Genomic DNA, 21,599 nt, shown 5'->3' on the forward strand with positions numbered 1-21,599 from the left:
GCCGAGCTGTGTCTTCCTTGAGTTTTACGCTTCTTCACTTAACTGTCTCATTATTCAATTGAGTTTGTTTCTTAACTGCATCTAATTCGTGGGAGTTAGCATTTAGTTGGCGTCGTAAGTTTTCTGGTTCCATTAGAATAATTGTTTATTTCTCAAAACTAATAATTATTATTTTATGCTTTATAAGGTGGTTTTATATATGCTTCGCAATATATAAACACCTAAAAGAGAATTTAAATGAATTGTATTCTCTCGTAGATAGAGAATCACTTAGTAGTGAAACAGGTTCGTGCATTTCCACTTTTATCATAAGGAGAGAAAAAATGTGCACATTTTCAGACAGTAAATTTCCTTATTAACTGATTCTTGTGTGGGTGTGAATATAATTTACTATGCTTCATACTAAAGAAAAATTTAGATTAATTGCCACATAAATAATAAATTAGTGAGTCAACATTTTCTCAATTTCGCAGAAAAATTTTTTTTATTAAAACAAAAATTTATGGAACGATTTATTTTATTTTATTTAAAGCGCCTTCATTTTAGGATTCATATCATAATAGCTATTTTTATCTAGTAACAACATCATGGATTTTATTCATTAAAAAGCGATGAAAATCAAACGATACATAAATAGCGGTTTCTCTTCAGTTTTTCTTTTTTATTTCTCTGTTTGCAATCATTGAAACTAAACACGCTCATTTTTAAAAATTATATCTTCACAATCTGTAAACTAATAAAGAAAGTGTTATCGGTTTAAAGATATTTTTAATTGAAGGACTTATTGTTGATTTTGGATCATTATCATCATTAATTGAAACTTCTTAATGGTATTTAATAGCATTAGAAGAGAAAATTAATTTCGCAGATTTACTACAACAATACCGGTGTCCTGGCAAAGGGTAGGGCGTCTTCCCCGTGATCTGGGTGTCCTGGGTTCGAGTCCCGATTAGGGCATGGCTGTTCTTCATATTTTCTGTCTGTCAGATGTGGGGATGGGCCCTCCTGTAAAAAGGGGGCGTGCAAGCGAATGTAAAGCGTGAGTAGCTAAGACGTACTCTTGGCCCTAGTTGGTTCTACTAAAACAAGAGACGCTCCTTTGGCTTGAAATCGCTGACTTCGTCAGCAAGCTTGTCCATGGCAAGTGCCATTATAAACAACAACTACAACAATTTTTTTTTTCACATAGGTCATTTCATTACAATCTGTTACAATACATGTTATTGTTTGTTATTTTTAATATCTGAAAGTAACAAATGTGGGTGATATTTTCAAAATTCAAATAATTCTTTCTTGAATATTAATTATCTTTCTTTTAAGAAGTTCTAAATACTTACTTGCAACAAACAACTAAAAGGATTTAATTTGGAAGTTGTTTTATTTGAAATTCAATGCTTTAGAGTAGAGAAAGAATTCTTTTTATCTTTTTTAAACTATTATGATAAGGCTCAGTACATTTAATCCTTCTGAAACTTTTTATTGTTATCATGAGCATGGTAATCTATAAATAACATTCAAAGCTAATTTCTAGATAAGACGCTCAAACCTCCCCTTTTAAACTTGTTTGCTGAAACTACCTTTCTCTAGTAAATCAGCGTTCTATTTTTGTCAGAATTTGGGGTTGTCCTGCTCCCTGCGTTATCCCAAGTTATTTTCAAAAACTGTTCTTCAAGTAGTGAAATATATATCTTTAACGTCTCACCTTTCATCTTGCAAAGCAGAGAAATTGTTGTTCTCATAGCAGTAGCAAAGTAAACACTCGGAAATAACCCACATTTAGCAAACGTCTTCTAATTTTGAATAAAAAGGAAAAAAGGGGTGATTTTTGTCTGAAAAATGAAACTAACTGTAAGTTTAATGTAATTCGTTATAAATTTAGAGCGATTTTCAGATAATAGTCAAAAGAGAACTTACATAATGTTCATCTCCCTATTTTATTTTTATTTTTTCGTTTTCATAGATTTTCCAGCAGTTGCCATGTCTTCATGAAAGCATTTAATTAATTTAATTAATAAAATTCAAGTTTTCCCTTTCAGAAACTTATAACTTAAGATAAGGAATATTGTGGCTAACACGGCAATTCCATATCTTATGCAGGATTAGATTATTAAGGCTTATACTTAACAAATAGGTTCTTTTCTTAGATTATGGTTCATTATCAATAAACGGGGAGAAAGAAGTTCATATTTTCAAAAGAATTTTTCTTTGAGAAATAGCAACAATTTAGTGTAGCATAGTCAGCAGTATTAAGCACTAGAATTAAATTCAACTGAAATAATTAACTGAAAAAAATGAATGGTTATGAAAAGGTAAATTTGCCTGCATTGTTTCTCAATTGAAATGCCAGCCTTTATTTGAACAATTCCTTAGTAATGTAAAAAATGTTTAAAATCTGAGAAAAAAATAGTAATTAGTTGAAATTAGAGCTAATATACCCATAATCCGTCTTTGATTCTTTTTAACTGAAAACTGATTTAAAAACTGATAGTAAACTAATTTTAAAAAATGTTCTACTTTTTAAGAGCTATCGAATGACTTAAACAAGATTTCCAAATTTCCGCATAAAATCATTTGTTGATATTTCCAAAAAACAAGATCTCGTATATGTTAGATTTACCTTTTTTCTGTGACATTAGGATATATTTGAACAACATCCGATTAGACATCCTATAATTCAGTGAAATAATTAATGGTGCAAAGGTATGAAATTAAAATACAATTTTATAATTATCTATTGAAACTATTAATTAGGGCCATTCTCTTATGAGGGTTTTATTTAAAAGATCATTAAAAAATTATAAATTTGTAACATATACACATCTATAATTATGCTCATGATGATGTTTGCTGAACTTACAGCTTTCATTGTAGAACTTATCGCTACTAGCATTTGAAAAGATGACTAGTTTTTTTTTTTTTTTTTTTTTTTTTTTTGTAGGGATTAATAGTAATAAAAATTTAAATGCTTGAAATCTCAACTCTTAAACATGCATAAAACTGGTCCTACAGATGACGAAAAATTCGATTCGAAGCTCAAACTATTTTTCATCTTAACTGCTGGTTCATAAACAATTCTCTTTCTCTCTCCAAATTCTTTCTCGAAATGCTTTCGTTCGTAGAAAATACACAAGTTTATGGAGACCAAAGAAAAAAAACATTTGGCAAATGTTCAGCTGTAGCTGTTAAAGGGTTTCTAAAATAGATAGTTTTAAACTTAAATTATGGTTTAGTCATCTTTATTATTTGTAATCTTAAATTTCAGTGAAAGACGCTCTCTGCGCACTTTACGTTCTTTACATAGAATTTTCATAGTTATTTCTTTCTTCTATATTCAGATGGTCTTATTATTTATAAAAGAGACAGTTATAAATGCTATTTTTTGCCTTTCAAATTGATGAAAAAGGCATCGAAATTAAAATATAACCTTTGGTTGTTATTTATTTTTACTTTTTTCTACATGAAAATAATTAGAGAAGGAAAATTTAACATTGCCTCAAAAGAGAATGTAAAGAATATTCCAGCATGCTTTTTATCTCATCGGCTTTCATTTTTGAAATTATATAAAAATAAGAACAAGGAATGGACAGATGAACATTTTCCATTTTACAAACTTCAACTAAATACTTTAGCAGGGCAACTTTCTTTTTCTCTATCCACCGCATATAGATCTCTTGCAGGCTCTTGATTAACAACAAAAAATAGTAAAAAATTATTTAACACACTGACCACCATTTGCGTTTTAAAATTTTGAATTATTATTGCTTAGAATGTCAACGTATTAAAATAAATACTAAAGCAAAATCTATGCCTTTTTTATGAGAAAAATGTATAAAGAACAAATTTTATCTAGTTTTACCTTTTTCTAGGTAGAAAAAGATCAAGAATTTTATTTGATAAATTTTCTGCCTTGCTATTTCTGCGAAATCTATTCTAATCTTTCATCAAAATATTTTAAGTGTTTTTTTTTTTCACTTCACCATCAATTGCATGCAGCATATGACATATGATGAAAGTATGCTGTGTTAGTTTTTATATCAAATCTATTTTACTACATATCGATAAAATAACGTTTCTTATTTAAAGTTGCTTTTAATACATAATAACGCACCATAAAATTATTCTAAATAGAATTTATACTTGAATTAGCAACTACGCTTTCGACTTAATTTTTAAATTGTTGCTATATAGCAACATATTAAGTAAATAATCAAATTGTTTGAAACAATTTATGTGCAAGGAAAAGCGTGACTTCATTTCTAAAATGCGTATTATAATGCAATCCACACTAATACAGATATAAATAGAAGCCACGCTCATTTTGTTTTGACTATCCAACATACCCGGGGATCAACCATAGCATCTGAAGGATGATAAAATAGAAATCATATTCAAACACAGATATTACTTAAATGATGTTTTCCTATTTTTAAGATTTTTTTTTATTTGTAAGTACGCTGCATTTTTCCTACTTTTCTTTAAATAAAACTGTAAAAATATGTTGGATAAAAATTTCTCCTTTTCTTTCTTTCCTATTTCCTAAACACGCTCTATCTATAGCTTCATATTTATTATTCAAGCCGACTTTAAATAATTTTAGAAGCATCTGCTAAGTGATGGTAAAATTGAATGCGAGAAATAATAGCTTTGTGAAAACAGATTTATAATGTGAAAGATAAACATTCAAGTTTGTTTCTAGATTCCATAGCGATAGAGTGAAAAATAGCAACTAATTTTTAACATGGCCATATTTTTCTACTTACATCTGCCTATCATCAGACCATTTGTGTATTGTAATAATTTCGGCATTTGCGAACAGCTGTTTGTTGAATTCCACTTATGTTCTGTAATATTTATTGCTCTGAAACATAAATATGGAAAAACTTACACTAAGTTCATTATTCTTTTCAGTTTGTTTGCAGAAATAGAGCTCTGTTTTAAGATTTAAAAGTTAATAATGGAAAATGTTAAGTAATTTTATCAATAATGATAGATTGTGAAATTGCAATGTCAGTGGTAGAATTCACACACACAAACTCAGACACACACACACACACAAAACCGATTCAAAGACATGGCGAAATGAAAAGTAATATTAATTTTTTTCTTGATTTTTTTAATGCTTTAGAGCTGATTACCCAGCTAAATTTTGTGCTTCTCTACTGTTGAATCACATCGTTGAATCCACCACTGGGACCAACTGAACTGAACAACGTTCATTGATCACATAATCATAGGGAAGAGCTCTTTTCATACAATAGGGTGTATGAATACTAGGGTTTATACAAAAGCCGACTTTTTGAAAAACCGGTTTTCGAATTCCATATTTCCAAAAAACCGGTTTTAGCCGGTTTTCGAATTTTTATTAAAAAAAAAAATAGAATAGGGAAAAATATTTTCTCTAAATTATATAAAATAACAAAGAACGAAATCAATATCAAAGTCTATATATATATATATATAAAATTACGGATTACATATACATATTACTTACACAAAATAACGAAAACTTAAAACAAAAACTTTGAATAATATTTATATTGTTTTCACTAATTTTAATTTCTCCTAAGAAAATTGGATTTTAAAAAACATAAAATATCGACTGAACGGTGGCTAAGTCTTGTTCTTATTTTGGACACAATATTGCCTGAAATTGAAAATACTCGCTCACTAGCTGCTGAGCTTGTTTTATAGTTTTCATGGCATCAAATAACAAATCCAAGTTTTTTGTTCTTTTATTCGTTGCCTGAAATATTGAAAATTCAGTTTTCAGTGGCTTTGGATTTGTAAGTTTTTTCATCAGGGTCTTCAAGAAACTAATGAATTGATTTTTCCAAGGCTTCTTTTAAAACAGCATTACTCTGATGAGTAGTTTCTTCGATTTGCTCCTCATCAGAATCGTTTCCACTTAAGAATTTGGCAATATTCTAGACAATATCGTTCAGATAACTTAATAATTGCGGTGTTTGAAGCTAAAGAAAGTACACTAGATTTCTTCGCTGATCTAGAAATGTTTTGTGGATTTTACAAATGCAGCAAAAGAGTTGTAATTCTACTTGTCTTCTTTTTTTAATTCGTTTTTCTAAATCATATAATAATTTCAAACTTATTTCAGTGTTCAAATTTTTTAGTTTCATTTAACAGAAATTCAAAATATTAAGAATTGGAATATTCAGACGTTCCGGAAAACCGGTTTTCTTACTTTAAAAATCGGTTTTCAAATGGGACAAATTTACTTTCAAAAACCGGTTTTATAAAACCGGGTTTGAAAAACCGTCAAACTCTAATGAATACACAACATATATTATTTAGTTAGATGGCAACAACTATTTTTCGAATATCATATCAAATGGATTGAGTAACTATCTTATAGAGTACTTGAAATTTTTATAAATAACCGCAGGAAAAATAATTTTTTAATCAAGTTACGTTTATAAATTATTTAATGTTAGATTATAGGTTTAAAAATATGATATTTTATTGCAAGTAGACGTGCATAGAGAAATTAAATAATTAACAGATAAATATTTGGTAATCTCTGTTTTTGGACGAATTTCTACTTACATTGAAAGTCGAATTTTTTTAAACACGATAACATCAAAAGCAATGGTCAGCCTGTTAAAAGATAAACCAATTACTTAACAAAAACAAAGAAATTTTAGATTTCTGCAATAATGTTTCGAGAAGTTGCCATGACTTGCCACTCTCATCTACTTCATTTGCTACAAAAGTATGCGTAGCTTATTAAAGGTTCTAATTTTTTTTTTTTGTTAGTCTTAAACATAACCGCACTGTCACTTATTTCAAATGATGTTCATAGTGTCTGCCGATTAATTTTTTTCCTAAGATATTAGCTGATATCTTTTCGATTTTATCTTATTTAACTAGTGTATAGATAAATTAGATTTAACAAATGAAGTTAGACTTTTTCAAGACTGAATTTAATAAATTAATTTATGAGGAATATAAAGAATCCAAAAATAACGCTTTAGTCTGAAATATTATTCAAAGAGCAAGACATAGGAAATATATCATAAATTAAACATTTACACAGTATATTCGCTTAATCAGAAATAATAATCTCATTTCATATGTTCAAATCATCGAATAATAATATCATTTTTTTCTAACTCATTAGCACAGAAAAAATATCAATATGTTGTTCAAGATAATCGCAGAAAATTTTAAAATGCAAATTACAAAGAACCAATAATGACATCTTTTTCTTCGGTATTATACACTCAACTGCTGCCATCTTAAATGGATTCATTAAAAATTTAGTAGTTTTTTGGTGGAAACTGAATAAATTCGCTTTTTTTTTATTTGTCCACTATTCCTGATTCATCTTAACCCCTTGTGGTGACAAGAAATTCACAGGTGTGAGTGCCAAAATAGTCCACTGTAACTCGCAGCTAGGCCATACAAATTATCCGCTACCTTATCAAAATCGGAAAATTTTACTTCTGAATGAATTAATTTTCGACCTAAGATTGTGCTCCTGTAAACTGTGTTCTGGCAAACAATCTCAGTCGACGCGTCGCGAACTTCATCTTTGCTTACTGTTCTGTGACAATTGCCTGCTGATGCGTGTAGCACGTCATTGGCGATTCTATGGTAAAAACATCTCGACCTACGTGGCACGTGTTTCCACCGCAAGTGGAAACACCATGACTTATCTTCCATTAAAAAAAAATGAACATATCATTAGATGTTTACAATTTTATTTCAGCTATTCTTATACATAATCTATGCTCTGATTTTGCAGCTGATTCATAATTTGCCAATAATTTTCATAATAAGCAAATATATTAGCAAAATTCTTTACAAATTTTAGAAATGTATGTTTAAGTGAATTTCTAAAAAAGAAACAAAGCCCTAAATCAAAGTATATACACCATACTCAACCTATATAAGGGATATTAATTTATATTTGTCTTTAAGACAGGCTTCATGTATTTAACTTGTGACAAAAACACTGTTATAACACTTATATCTAATCAAAGTTAACAAAGAATGAAACATGAATATTTTCTTATTGCGTGCATCTCTCTGAAGTTATGAAGGTAAAAATCGTCCTAAAAAGCATCCAGAGATAACAATCATTGTTATTAAGTTTTTGTTTAATCACCATCATTCAGGTCGCCATGACCGGGTGGCAAGTTCTCGGTTCTGGTCTGGTGGTAAGTTCGAAACCTGCTTCCACCTAAGAACCACCGTGTAAGCGAGTCTGGTGCTTGCTAAATCCGTCAATCCGTCGGGGTTTATACTAGTATGGTGCAGCCTTAAACTAGTATGGTGCAGAAACTTGGTGAAGGGAGCACTAACTCAGATCTCCGTAATCCGACCGTTACTCAAAATTACGAGATCTGTCCCAAAATAGCCCTAGTGTTGATCCAAAATTAGACGTTAATATAACTAACTAAATATTTGCCGTCATTTGCAAACCTCTTCATTAAGCATTTCTCTCTGAATAAGTAATAATGGAATTTTTGACTGATTTTTACCTAAAGATCTTCGTCAAAAATGTTAAATAATTTGTTTTAAGAAATACATATGAGCAATTAAGTAGTAAATTTATTTTTTTTCTATAAAATAAAATAAAACGCCTAATTATACAACTGTTGACTCTTCACAAATTTATTGATTGCTAAAATATTGATAACCCAGCTACTTTCTTAACAACTGAAGAATAAAACATTAGAAAATACAAAACTAAACTCAATGTAGCAAGTAATACCTCTTGATAAAAGAATTAATGGAAGGTACGATAAACATAATAACAAACATAAATTAAATCATTCTTTATTTCGTTCCGGTCTTCCCTACACCAATTATTGAAATAAAACTTGCCTTTCATTTACATATTACTCCACATTGTAGGTCAAATGCTTTTAATTGTTGAGATTCTAAACATCATCATTTGTACACCAAAAATTATTATTAAAAATCAAATAATCTAATATCGATATTTTTTTAATCATTACTTCAAGATGTGTATATGAACAAAATCTCAATTCATCTAAAATCGATCAAAACCAATTAAGCTTTTTAAAACTACTATTTGATGTTCTTACAGCACAAACCTCATAGTTATTTGAATATAAAAACTGCATTTTTTAGACTAAAAGCTAACATTCCAAACAAATAAATATAGAAACTTTAAAAATTATTAACGAATTTAATATCCTAATTTTAAAAGTAGCTAATTCTAATTGCTGATAAATTTAGTTAATTGAAAATTATCTGTTTGATAAAAAGTTTATTTGTCCTTAAAATATTCATATCATCCTATTTATTATATCAAAATACTAATAAGTATATACAATCGCATAATTTATTTTACAATTCAATTTATTCTTTAATAAGAATGAGTAAAAAACTCTTTCCTATACTGAAAAAAAAAAGAAAAGAAAGAAAGAAAGAAAAAACTAAGTAGCTCAAATCCCTCTCGCCCCTTCCCACCTCAGACAAACGGCCCTTATGTCCTTGAAAAATTATTGGCCAGATATGTAACAGGCGATGACGCCTAAGTTTCTTCAATTGTGATATTTTTCATTGCAGAACGTGTTCTTAAAATTTAAGAAAGACTTCAAAAAATCTAAAAAAAAAACCCTCTTTTAATAACAATTTACTTATTCCCGAGCACAAAACTCGTGCGAAAATGCGGAGATATCGTTTGACCTCCATTTTCACACTCCCCCGATTTCTCCTCGCTACAACTACTCAGCTAAAGATTCATTCCAGGAGAAATTCAACTGTTGAGCTCCGACTGTCTACATTCCTAGCATCCCGTGCGCCTGGGACCTCAGTGCCTGCTCACTTCTTCAAAAGTTGAGTATCAGGTAGCGTTCCCTGGAAGAACGAGCGGCTACTTCTAGAGAGAATCCGTTCTAGCGTTCGCGATGAACGAGTATGTTAGGTGTTTGACTTCTTGGTATTTCAAGCAATGTTTATGAATTATGTTATTGCTCGTATATTTAGTGGAGGAATAGAAGGGTATGGGGTATTATTTACGGTTGTAAAAATTTATTTTCTCATGAGTAGGAGTTTTATAGTATAAAACGCGTTCTCTAAAAATTTACTGTTTTTTCACTCTTTTATTAAGAAAATTAGTTTAAAATAACAGTTTTATTATATTCCTATCTTCAATACGTTGTTTTTTTCTAATAAATGAGCGTTGAAGGTTTTGTTAGAAAAATAATAATTTTTGAAGCTATATTAATGTTACAATCCACTAATATTCAATTCATTTTAAAATTACATATAAAAAAGAATTCAAATTTGTATTTTCTTCAAAAGGCAAAGACAGAACAATCATTTCACCTGCATGTCATAGAAATATTCATAATCTTTTGAAAGTTTTATGAAATATTTTATTTAAATTATACCTAACTATATTAGATTAAGGTTTAGCACACTAGTTTTGATATAGAAGATACATAATTTATGCAAAATAAACCTAGTTGAATAGAGTGATGGATATATGACTAAGCAACATTCTATGGTCCCTGAGCCGAGAGGAACGGCAGAAAGACCATGAAAAAATAGTTAATATTTTGATTGCTAAATATTTGTTAAAAAATGCAAATTCAATGAATTATGAATATTGGGAAAGGCCAAGGTCCTGTTTGTTAAATTGCATTCACTTTTCTATAAAAATATTCATAAACACAAATCATCTTAAATAAAATTGTGAGAAAGTGCGGATGCCAAGCAATCCTGAATCATAATACATATATATTTTTACAAAATTGCTAAAATAAAAAATTAAATTTTAAATAGAATCATTTTTATTTTTATTAATTTAAAAATGTATTGTAAGGTGAAACTAAATTTCAAAGATTTTAAAAAAAAAAGACCTTAATGCGGGCTACCTAGGGTCTGCATCCGTCTCTGGTTGAGTAGGTACATTTATTTATCCCTTAATTTGAATAATTTTGGAAAAATTTTTTATATATTAAAGATGACTAGTGCTATAAACAATGAAGCAGATATGAGGTATTCTTAAAAAATTATAATTAATAATTAGATTAAAAATAACTGACGTCAGTTATACAACATGGCTTGAAGTGTTAATAATTAATTACTTTGTTTTGCTTTTAATTTTTTTTTTTTTACAGTACTTATGTTTTGGGAATTTGTCCGTTGCATAAATAAGACATATCTTAAATATCAGCAAATTATACATAATGCATTCGAATTTAAACTTATGCACTTGGGCAGCGATAATTTCACCTATCTCAAGAATCAAAATTTCACATTTAATTAATGAATATTTGCAGAAACTGTAGAGAATTTATTTCGTGAACTTATTTGAGTTCGTTTTCAATAAACAAGTAAATTTTCTGATATAGAAAGTTTCGTAGATTTAGCTGCTTTTACTTTAATCAAACATTACTTTTGTAATATTAAATTAGACGAATATATTTTTCATTCGCTATATTGTAGTAGAAACTGGGCTAATGCACTTTAATTAGTACTTCACTCTTGCATTAACAAGCTAAGATTTGTAAATTCACGGAAATAAAATGAGTCTTGTGTGCTAATTATTTCATCACAAAAAAAAGAGGGAGAGAGAGAAAATTGATTTTCACAGATATAATGAAATTTTTTTCAAATTTGGTTTAGCAATTCCATTTTTTTAATAGTTAGTTCATGTAATATTCTATTCTTTCTAAATTTAAGTGCAAATCCTGTTTTATAAAGTCAAACTTTCTTTTGAATTATTTTTTTTTTCTAATTATAATATTTATTTCGTTTCCTTCTTAAGATGTTCACCATGATTTTATATCTCGCGAAAGGTGGAGTAAATATTTTCAAGATTTAATATTAGATATTTCTTTCAAATTTCATTGGAAGCTAATGTCAAAGTTTGAATTCCTGGAATAACTTCTTGGACAAGGATTACAATGCATGAGCATTAGGTTCTCTGAAGTTTCTCTTTGTGTGTACACACACACACACACACACACACACACACACACACACACACACACACACACACATATATATATATAAGTCAATTCTGAACTGTGGGTATATGAAAGAAATTGGAGAGAAAATTTTTAAAAACATAAATGACATCGAATCGTTTATAAATAGAATTATTTATTTCGTACTTTCTGAATCTCAATGTTCTTTTTCAAAATTATAGATTTATGAATTGAAAGAAAATAATAGTAGAATACGTTATCGAACACATGCTCTAGATCTTTTTGTCGAAAAAAAATTATCATCGCAGAAACTTTGGTAGGATAAGCGCCTATCATATTTTTTTATACAACATGAAACAATCAATAAACTTATCTAAATAGTCGTCTGCTAAAGTTTCTTCGCATTTTGCATTATTTTTTTTTTTTTTGCTTTTTTTAATATATGTGTCATTGGGATTTTTCGGCATTATAATATAATTATTTTCCTAAGCAAAAAAAAAAAAAAAAAAAAAAAATCCTGCTCATATTTTTAAAGCGTACTTCCTACGTACAGGCATTGTTTTTCATACTACTGAATATCAAGCATTTTTACTATCCCATTATGAAGAAAAATATTTTAAGAAATTTATATATATATATAATATATACATAAGAGTAAAAACGTAATTGTAAATTGATAGATTATCTTTAATTACGCATGTAAACAAAGGTAACTAAGTTTTAAATACTTAAAAAGATAACAATACAATTATCTGACGCCTGCTTACTTTATTTCATTTTCATTCACATTATTTAATTATGTAAGAAATTGAGATTTTGTAAATAGTAAGCCAAATGCATTTACATTTCTAAATAAAATATGAAGTGTACAAATTATTCATAAAATTATTTATTTTTAACCCCTGGTTTAATTTGTAAATTAATTTTTCGAATATAAAGGAACAGGAACCTTCATTTTAAGAAACTGACGCAATATTTTTTCAGCTTTTATATTCCAACATGAAACCAACATTACTTTTATCATCAACACTATAAACAACAGGTTGTTATTAATACCGAAACTCGAACAGATGATCCAACATTTATCAATATTATCACTGGTATATAATATCATGTAAATCAACTACAGATTTCTTCTGATTGGCTGGAGTTTATACAAATAGGCAAAAATAGATTGATTTTGAATAATTAAATCGTTTCTTTTAATTAGAAGCTTTCGGCGTTATGATGCACTTCAGTTCAGTATCAAAATACATTTCTAAATATTTCAATTTTTATATGCATGCATTGGTATTAAAAATGGTTTGAACTTTAAAGAGAGACAAGAATGTTAAAGAATAATTAAAAAGTGTAAACAATCTTATTTTGCTAAATCTAATTTGTATTTAATTTGTTTTTATTATTTTCAAGATTTTACGATAACAGACTTTATACTTGATTTTAGCGTTTGGTTATAAACTGGTTTATTAATTTTTGATTCCATCCTTGTTTATGTCATTTAAAGTTATTTAATCAATGCATGTGAGTGTCCTTTATGCGAATTTTTTATTTTGATCTAAAGCGTTAGCCACAGCAATCACTCCTGGAACATATGCCAGACTTGCGCGCCTCGTTTATTTATTTTTTTTCAACAAGAATGATTGATGGCTCCACTGGGTTGACTGATGATTAGCGGATAAAAATTCGTATGTAAATTGCGTTACGTAACGCGTTATAGGCAATGATAAAAATAGATACATTCTTTACTAAAATAGCTTAACGGCTTAAAACATGTTCAAGTCATGAATGTAGGGTAAAAAGCGAAAACAATTAAAGGAGTTCCTTTAATCCAAAGAAACAAAGCGCCGGGCATTAAGAATGTAAACTGACTTTTCCCTTTTCAAATATACCTGCACTTTTGACAAAGTTTTTTTTTTTTTTTTTTTTTTTTTTTTTTTGCCAGAGTTTAAAAGAACTTGCTTATAATATATGTATCTATTTAAAATAATTATGGTCATTTCTGAGGCAAGCAGTTTATAAAAGCATTACGAATGAGTTGAGTCACTTTGTTTCAAGAATAAAATTAGAAACTCAGAAAAAAAATTTAATGAAAATTTTAATAATAAAAATTCCTGAGCAAAATATATCCTGCTTATCAGAAAAGAAAGAAAAAGAAAGGGATGCATGATGTGTTATAAAAAGTTTATTGCCGCTGTAAATCAAAAATAAAAATCCATGCTACTTAAAAATTTGAAAAAGAAATTAATATGAAAACATACTGAAAATGTGCTAATTTTGTTTGCCTTATCTTGAATGGAATACTATGATTACTACCAGTTAATCATAGTAATACTATGATTTGGAATTACTTCTAAATCTTAATCATGAACTTTACTTCCTTCAACTCATTTTGAAGACTGAATGCTGTATATATCAGCAGGTGAATATCCCTTCTATTGTAAATTTTTTTAAAGGTCAGAAAAAAAATTATCTGAACATATTCCTCTTGCTGACATTAGTTATTCTTAACACTGTATTATTAAATTTCATTCTTGAAAAAAGAGGGAACTTTAGTTTTTATTATTACATAACTATAAAGCTACTTATATAAGATAAAAAATTTTTTTTAAATTGCATATAACTTTTCTATTAGCGAGTGAAGTTTAGGTTATGAATTTTTTACTAATAAGCAAATTCTTTTAAGGTTTTAAGTAGCAAGCTACTAATGAATTCAATCAAACAAATACTGCCAATTTTATTTTTAAAAATGAAGTGAATTTGACTAATATGTAAAAGTATTAATAGCTTGCCTAATATAATACATTGGGCCATGATGGAATTGTGGCAGAATCTCGATTTCGGTGTCAGAGAATCGTGAGTTCGAAACCCATTAAAATTTATCGTATATGAGAAATTGGTAAGCCTTAAATATACCTTTGGTCAAATCTCCTACTAGTGTGATGTGCGTACTGGGAGTGCCAGCTTAGATGTCATCCGCTTTATTTAACCATGGATATAAATTACGACATTCATCATGAAATAGTGCGCATGTAACTTCATATCGGGACATTAACTATATTGAATATATAAGAAAAAAATAACCATTTTAAAGAAAATTATTTCTTGCCTTAAAATATTCCCATGAAGCAAGAACAGAAATTAAAATGGTGATGAGAAGTATATGAATTAATATATTATAATAGTAAAGAAATCAAATAGATATAGTATGCATTATAATAGTTTATTAGATTAGATTATATAATTAATTTCCACAAATTCATTATATTATAAAATGCATAATTTGAATTTTTAACTCCATTGATTAAATTTCTATAGCGATATTTAAATGTAAAATTTAAGGAAAGTTATGTTACTCGTTGAAATGTATTCAACTTGGTTTTGTTTTCAAACTTTTTCTGGTTCAAAATTATTAACTCATTTCCTAATACTCAATATAGTATCGCGATTATTCTCCTATCAAATTAACCTTTTATGTGCCTCAATTTTCAAATAAATACGAAAACCTTATTGAATTTTCTCCTATTAAATGCTGTACTTTTTTTATGCATCCTGTTGCTCAAAATTTTATGTTAAAACCAAAGACCAAACTTTTTTTAATGCTTCTTGAAGACATGTAGCAAATTCACTTGCTTATCAAACATTTATTTAACTTTATTGCATTTTCTACGTCTAAAAATCCTCATATTAAAATCGAAATATTTGAAAAAAAATTCTTCTTTAATTAAAAGAAATAAGTTCAATTCTATTAATTTGTCATTTATAAATTGCAGTTGGTTATAGTGAGTTATAATAACCTAGTATTATATAAAAAAAAATAATGGTTCCGTAATACTATGATTCAAACTGTTCATCTTGCAAGAGAAAATGAGTTTCAACATTAAAAGAAAAATTTGGTGGTATTTGATGTCAAACCAATGAAAATAATTCATGCAGAGAAATTTGAAAACTCAAATATTTTATTGTAAAATGACAAAATGATGCTTATTTTATAAATTTTAAAGGATGCAGTCAAAATGGTATGTTTTAGTTTCAAAAGTAATAAGAAATTAAATTTATTAATTTATTTTTTAATCAATAGTGATAAATAAACTGTGGACAGTGGAAAGTAGCTTTTGCACCGCGTTGCAGTGTTTGTTGTGAACGGGAGGAGAGTCTGCATCGATTCGCACGAACCGCTTATGCAAAGTACTCAAATGTCGCTTGAACCAATAGGAGCAACAGATTCTCCTTGAGTACCTTGCTAGATCTAGCCGCAGCCGCCTGTCTGGAAGAGCTGCAGGGAGAGTTGCCTTGTTTTGCTGTGCGCGCCCGAGGATGGCTCGTGCGGGTGGGTTTTTTTGTGTGCCGCTATGTTTAATGCTCTTGCTGATAATTCCATTAGGAATTAACTGCAAAAAAAAGTCATCTTCAAGTGACATCATCGAAGAAGTGGACCGGAAAAAATTAGAAAAATTCATTAATCAAGAGGAATATTTGGCCGTCTTTTTCTGTAAGTATCATTTCATTGAGAATTTTTCGGGACAGTCGAAATTAAAAGAGAAACCCTGTTTCAATCCATCTCGCACCCGAATATATTTATCTCTTCATTTTATTTTTATTAATTGCTTCATTTTTTGATTTTTATAGAGTTTCAAAATTTGAAAGTTGATTAAATGGGAGAATATTTTACATTTGGAAATTATCCTAAAATATTTTAGAAAATAAAAATTTTGTCTGTAAAGTTTTTTAGAAGCGTTTTGTGTTGTATTTTAAAGAATCATGCACTTGAATATTATAGATAAGTAAAGTAAACTCTAATATTTCATCTCTTCATGGGATTTTGACAACATTAGACAATTTATTGAAAATATTGAAAGCTTTAAAAAATAAAAATGTATATACTTTGAATTAAAAATCAGAGAGTTGTATTTTAAATAGGGTTATCTAAATTTTTCATTTTTTTTTTTGGTGAGATCAATTTTATGTGATATTTTTATGTGCCCCAAATAAAAGTTGCACCTTTTTTTTTTTTTTTTTTTTACTTTACTAGCATTCTCAAACATCACACTTGAATTTAATCTTTAAATTTCACATAAAAAAATAAAAAATAAAAACTTGCAAAAATTCAACATATCTGTTGCTTTGTTTCAAGATTTCACTTCTTCGGTTGAGATAATCCAAATAAGTCATCTTGCGCTTCTTTTGTGAACGTGTTCGAGGAAACCGGATCCGCCGAATAGATAATGCATGTCGCAGAGGAGCATGGGAAGGGAGCCTAAGTTTTCAAACACAATCGAATGTGCCACGGGTCGGATGAAATAGTTTGATGTTGCATTGTTTCAACTGGATTCTTTTTCTTTACTTTTTTATCATCAAAATAGCACAAGAGTTTGCAGTATTACATTCGAAAAAAGTAGATTCAAAAACATTACCCTTTCCAGTTTTTATGAAATGTTGTTCATATGCAAAGACGGAATTTCTCGCATTTATTAATTTTGTAAGTTACATTGATTTTTAGTAGCTATATATGGGAATAATATTGTAAATATCGCGTAGATGTTACAAAATAAAACTGCACCTGCAGCAAAACTGCTGTTGTTACAAAAAAATTCATAAATTTTGCTTATTTTTGCATATATTATTTGCAAATTTTGTTTCTCCATGAAATTTATTCATTAAAAGTTTTAGTATTTGTATTAAAATTTATGACAAATGACTATTGAATTTAATTTTTCATGCAGAAGAAAGCATGAAGTTAATTATTAGTCTCTTATAAGAATGTAAATAACCATTGCATAACATTGAATGATGAAATAAGTAACTTCCATAAAACAAATGTGCTGTAAATTTGTAATCCATTTTAGCTTTACAAAAAAGAAATGAGTACTAACTTGTTTATGTGATGGATTAGGTGGATGCTAATTCATGCATTTTGTCAGCTGGATGTATTTAATATTAAATTAACTTAGAATTATTTCCCAATTTTTGAAATTCATATATAAGGATATTAATTAAATTCATTGAAAAAATAATTCCTTACTTTTTTTTATAGAAAAATATATTCTCTTTTTGAATATTTGCTTGTTATTGTATTTGGTCATGGATTCTTATGCATAGCTTCTGTAAAAGTCATAAATTAGAAAGGCTTAAAATACTGCTGTCTGTTCAAACTGAAAGAAATTTCTGAAATATAGTTGCACTTTTAACATGCTGATTTTTTTGCATTGGCTTTTACAAATTTGCTATTTGAATAGGTTTAATGACTCATAGATTCTGTTGGGACATTTTCTGGCTAAATGATTTCAAAGATTTTCATTGTAATACATTGATTGTTTAAATGTAGATTCAAGTTATATTTATTACAGACTATAATATTAATATGACAGCTTAACTTAGTTGTCCAAAGGTGATAGCTTAACAATCCTAGTAGTACAAAAATTATTAATTTGTATTAAAATATTGTGAAACTTTATCAATATTCCACAGTATCTTATGCTACTTAACAAAAATAAATAATATTAATTCATTATTTATTATAATTTGTACTAATTTGAAATTTTGCAACTTTCATCTATATTTTTGGGTGCATCGTTTTTAGGAAGTGAACAATTGTGAAAATATAATACATTTATTGGAAAGAGTTAGAAGCATTACATATTTTCAATTTATATTGGTTTATCTTTGTGCATTTTCTTTAACTTCTGCAAAGTTAATCATTTGCTATTTTTCTCTCAAGATTACTTTAGATGTCATGATCTCTTCTGTTTATTTTATTCATCTTAATATTTACAAATAAGTAAGAGATTGAAAGTAAAAACAAAATGTCTCCTAATTAAAATCTTAGATATATTTATTATTTCTCTATATGCATTCAAACTAAATTTTTTTATAACAAACCTTGGAAATAGCTATATTACATATTGTTTACTGAATATGGCTGTATTACATATTGTTTTGACTGTATTTCTTAACAATGAAGAATTTTTGTGATAAGTATACATCATTACACTACTTCCTTCATGTTAGGATAAATTAATATATATATATATAAAGGATACATGAAACTAGAATAAGTTTTTCCGTAAGCTAGACTTTCATTTATCAAACTTTCGTGAAATTTTGGTTAAGCTATTATTTGAAAAATTAATCTGCTAAATGTATCTGAATGATATGTACAAATTCTTAGTATTAAATATTTCTGTCTACAAATCATTATAAAAAAATCAGAAATTTGATACTATTTTATTTAATTATAACAACATATTATTTTAAATTCTTTTCAATGTTCTGACTTGAAGTTCATAGACTTCACCTCATGAAATAAACTTATAATTTATATGAAATGTAGCCATAAATGATCATTCTGGCTTTAATTAATATGGAAAATTTTTGACTGTTTGCTTCAAATAATATGCTGCAGGTTGATGCCGCCTTTAACATATTCCATTATGACATACTTTCTGCAGTTAGCATGTAATTTCTGTTATTAGTAAAATGAATAAAGTGAAAACAGGTGAATGAACCATAAAATATACTTTTATTTATAATTCAGGTGACTAGCTGGCACTGTTTTTAATGTGACAAAAAGGAAAACACCAAACTTCTAGAAGATGCTTTTTTTATAACTTAAGTTTTTAACTTAGGGTTCTATCAGAATTTTGGCTAAATCATCTCTGGATCTATTCTTGATTTAAATGATTCTATTAGAAAGTTTGTTTAATTGTTTAACAAATAAATAGTAAGTTGTAGGTCATTATGTTCATTCTGGGAATTTAAAAGCATTATTCAGGCCATTGTTTACTATGAATTTATGAAGGGTGTAAAGACACAGATAACAATAGCATGTGAGGTAACTTCAAACTTTTGTCTTCATCTCTGAGCATTTATTCAATGTTTAGCCTTCCATCAGTAATTTCTGAAGTTATTTATATCATCAAAATTATAATATCAGATGATTTAAAAATTAATAGAATGATTATTTGCATCTAGCAGAACATTGCTGAAATAAGAATATTGATTTCTTAGCTCATCTCAAAGTTCATGTAGTTGGTCATTAGCTAACAAAATAAGTTTTCATTTATAGTTTGTTCTGTTAAAATGATCTGTAATAGAAAAAGATAAGTTAGTTGTGCCATAACATCATGAAAGGATTTTGTGCTAAATATCAGAATGAGTTATAATGAGTTATTGACCTGTAAGTCACCCAACCTGATTGCAACATTGCATAGATGTTTTATATTATAAAATTTTGTAAATTCAGATAATATGGTAAAAGTATTTTCAAACTTTTTTTTTTTCTGTAGAAGAGGGATATTTTTTACAAATTATTTTGTTAGTTATGATAACAATTATAAATACCAAGCTATTTTTCTCTTTCGCTGTTTGGGTACAAAGAAAGAGAATTTTCCTATATTATTACTTTTAAAGAAAAGTTTAAAGAAATATCTGAAAGAGTTTTTAAAAAATCTCTTTCAGATAAATGCAGATATTTTTCTCGCTGATTCTTAACAATTTTTAAGCATTTTAGGTTTAAAATAAATATTAAATACATAAAATAATTATTTCAATTCAACTTTCTTGATCCTCTTAAATGTTTATCAGTATTTTTAAATATTGGCAAAAATAATTAATTCCTAGACATCACTGAAATTTATTACATTAAAATTACATTGTTTATGTTTTATTTTTGTAGCTTTTTCGGTGATAATTAAAATTTTATGTATGTGAAATGCCTGATCAGTAAATTTTTTTTCTGTATAAGCATTAATTACCACAGAGGCATACAAATGTCTGGATATTATCATGTAATTTCTGTGTGATTTTATGTTATTTTAGATTTTTAATTGGTTTTTAGATTTGTAATTCACTTTTTTTCATATGAAATGAGTTAAAAATAATACAAAGTAGAAGCAATTTTAAATTTAAAATTATTTACCTGTTTTTTCCCCCCTCTGTAGCTTATAGAATGAATTGCTTTTTTTCTGTAGCCATTTACTTAGAAAGATAATGTGTTAAGATATTTGATATTTGCCATTTTTATTTGGTGTGATATACTATGAAAATTCGAAAAAAAAAAAAATATGTATATTCAATTTAGCAGTGATTTGTATCAGTTAACTGAGGAATATTTGATGAAATTTTCTTAAACATTCTATTGATATTCACGTTTTCATGATGAAAAATTTGATGAGAAAAGGGACACCGCAGTTTATTAGTTACAGATCTGATACAAGTTATTAAATGGATTTCAGATGCATTGCAGATGGGAATTATAAATATTAAAATTTAGTAGTTGCTAAAATAGAGCATTTTTTTAGTTTTGTTTTGTGTTAAGTTGTATGAGTAGAAAATATTCAGTTCTAACTGTTAGTATGTAAATATTGTTTGATAGCTTAACATTCTATTTGTAGAATTTTAATGTACAATGCAGTGTATTTTTTGTGACTTTCCTGGTTTGTTACTTGTAATATTTCTTAATATTTTATTCATGAAGTTTCAAACAATTCTCATAAGTAATGGATACTCAATACTATACTTAGATGTTCTGTTATTGTACATTATTTTCCAAGTCCACACATGTCCCTGTGTGATTACTAAGCATTTAAAATATTAATATATTTTGTTGTTGGACAACTTGCAGTAAATCATTAATTTTGAAGGAAGTTGATTTATTAAGTTTGATTAAATGCT

General features: G+C 27.8%; 1 protein-coding gene across 1 annotated transcript in view; it reads left to right on the forward strand.

Annotated features, from left to right (window-relative positions):
• Positions 1–16,174: 16,174 nt before the first annotated feature.
• The window catches only part of LOC129961093 (uncharacterized), a 130,784-nt gene continuing 125,359 nt past the window's right edge, over positions 16,175–21,599 (forward strand). The window contains exon 1 of the mRNA XM_056074913.1: positions 16,175–16,419. Coding sequence (XP_055930888.1) covers positions 16,245–16,419 — 175 coding nt within the window. The 5' untranslated portion in view covers positions 16,175–16,244. The remainder of the gene's footprint in view (positions 16,420–21,599) is intronic.

This window comes from Argiope bruennichi, chromosome X2 (genome assembly GCF_947563725.1).
Source record: "Argiope bruennichi chromosome X2, qqArgBrue1.1, whole genome shotgun sequence".
In the NCBI taxonomy this organism is placed as follows: Eukaryota; Metazoa; Arthropoda; class Arachnida; order Araneae; family Araneidae; genus Argiope; species Argiope bruennichi.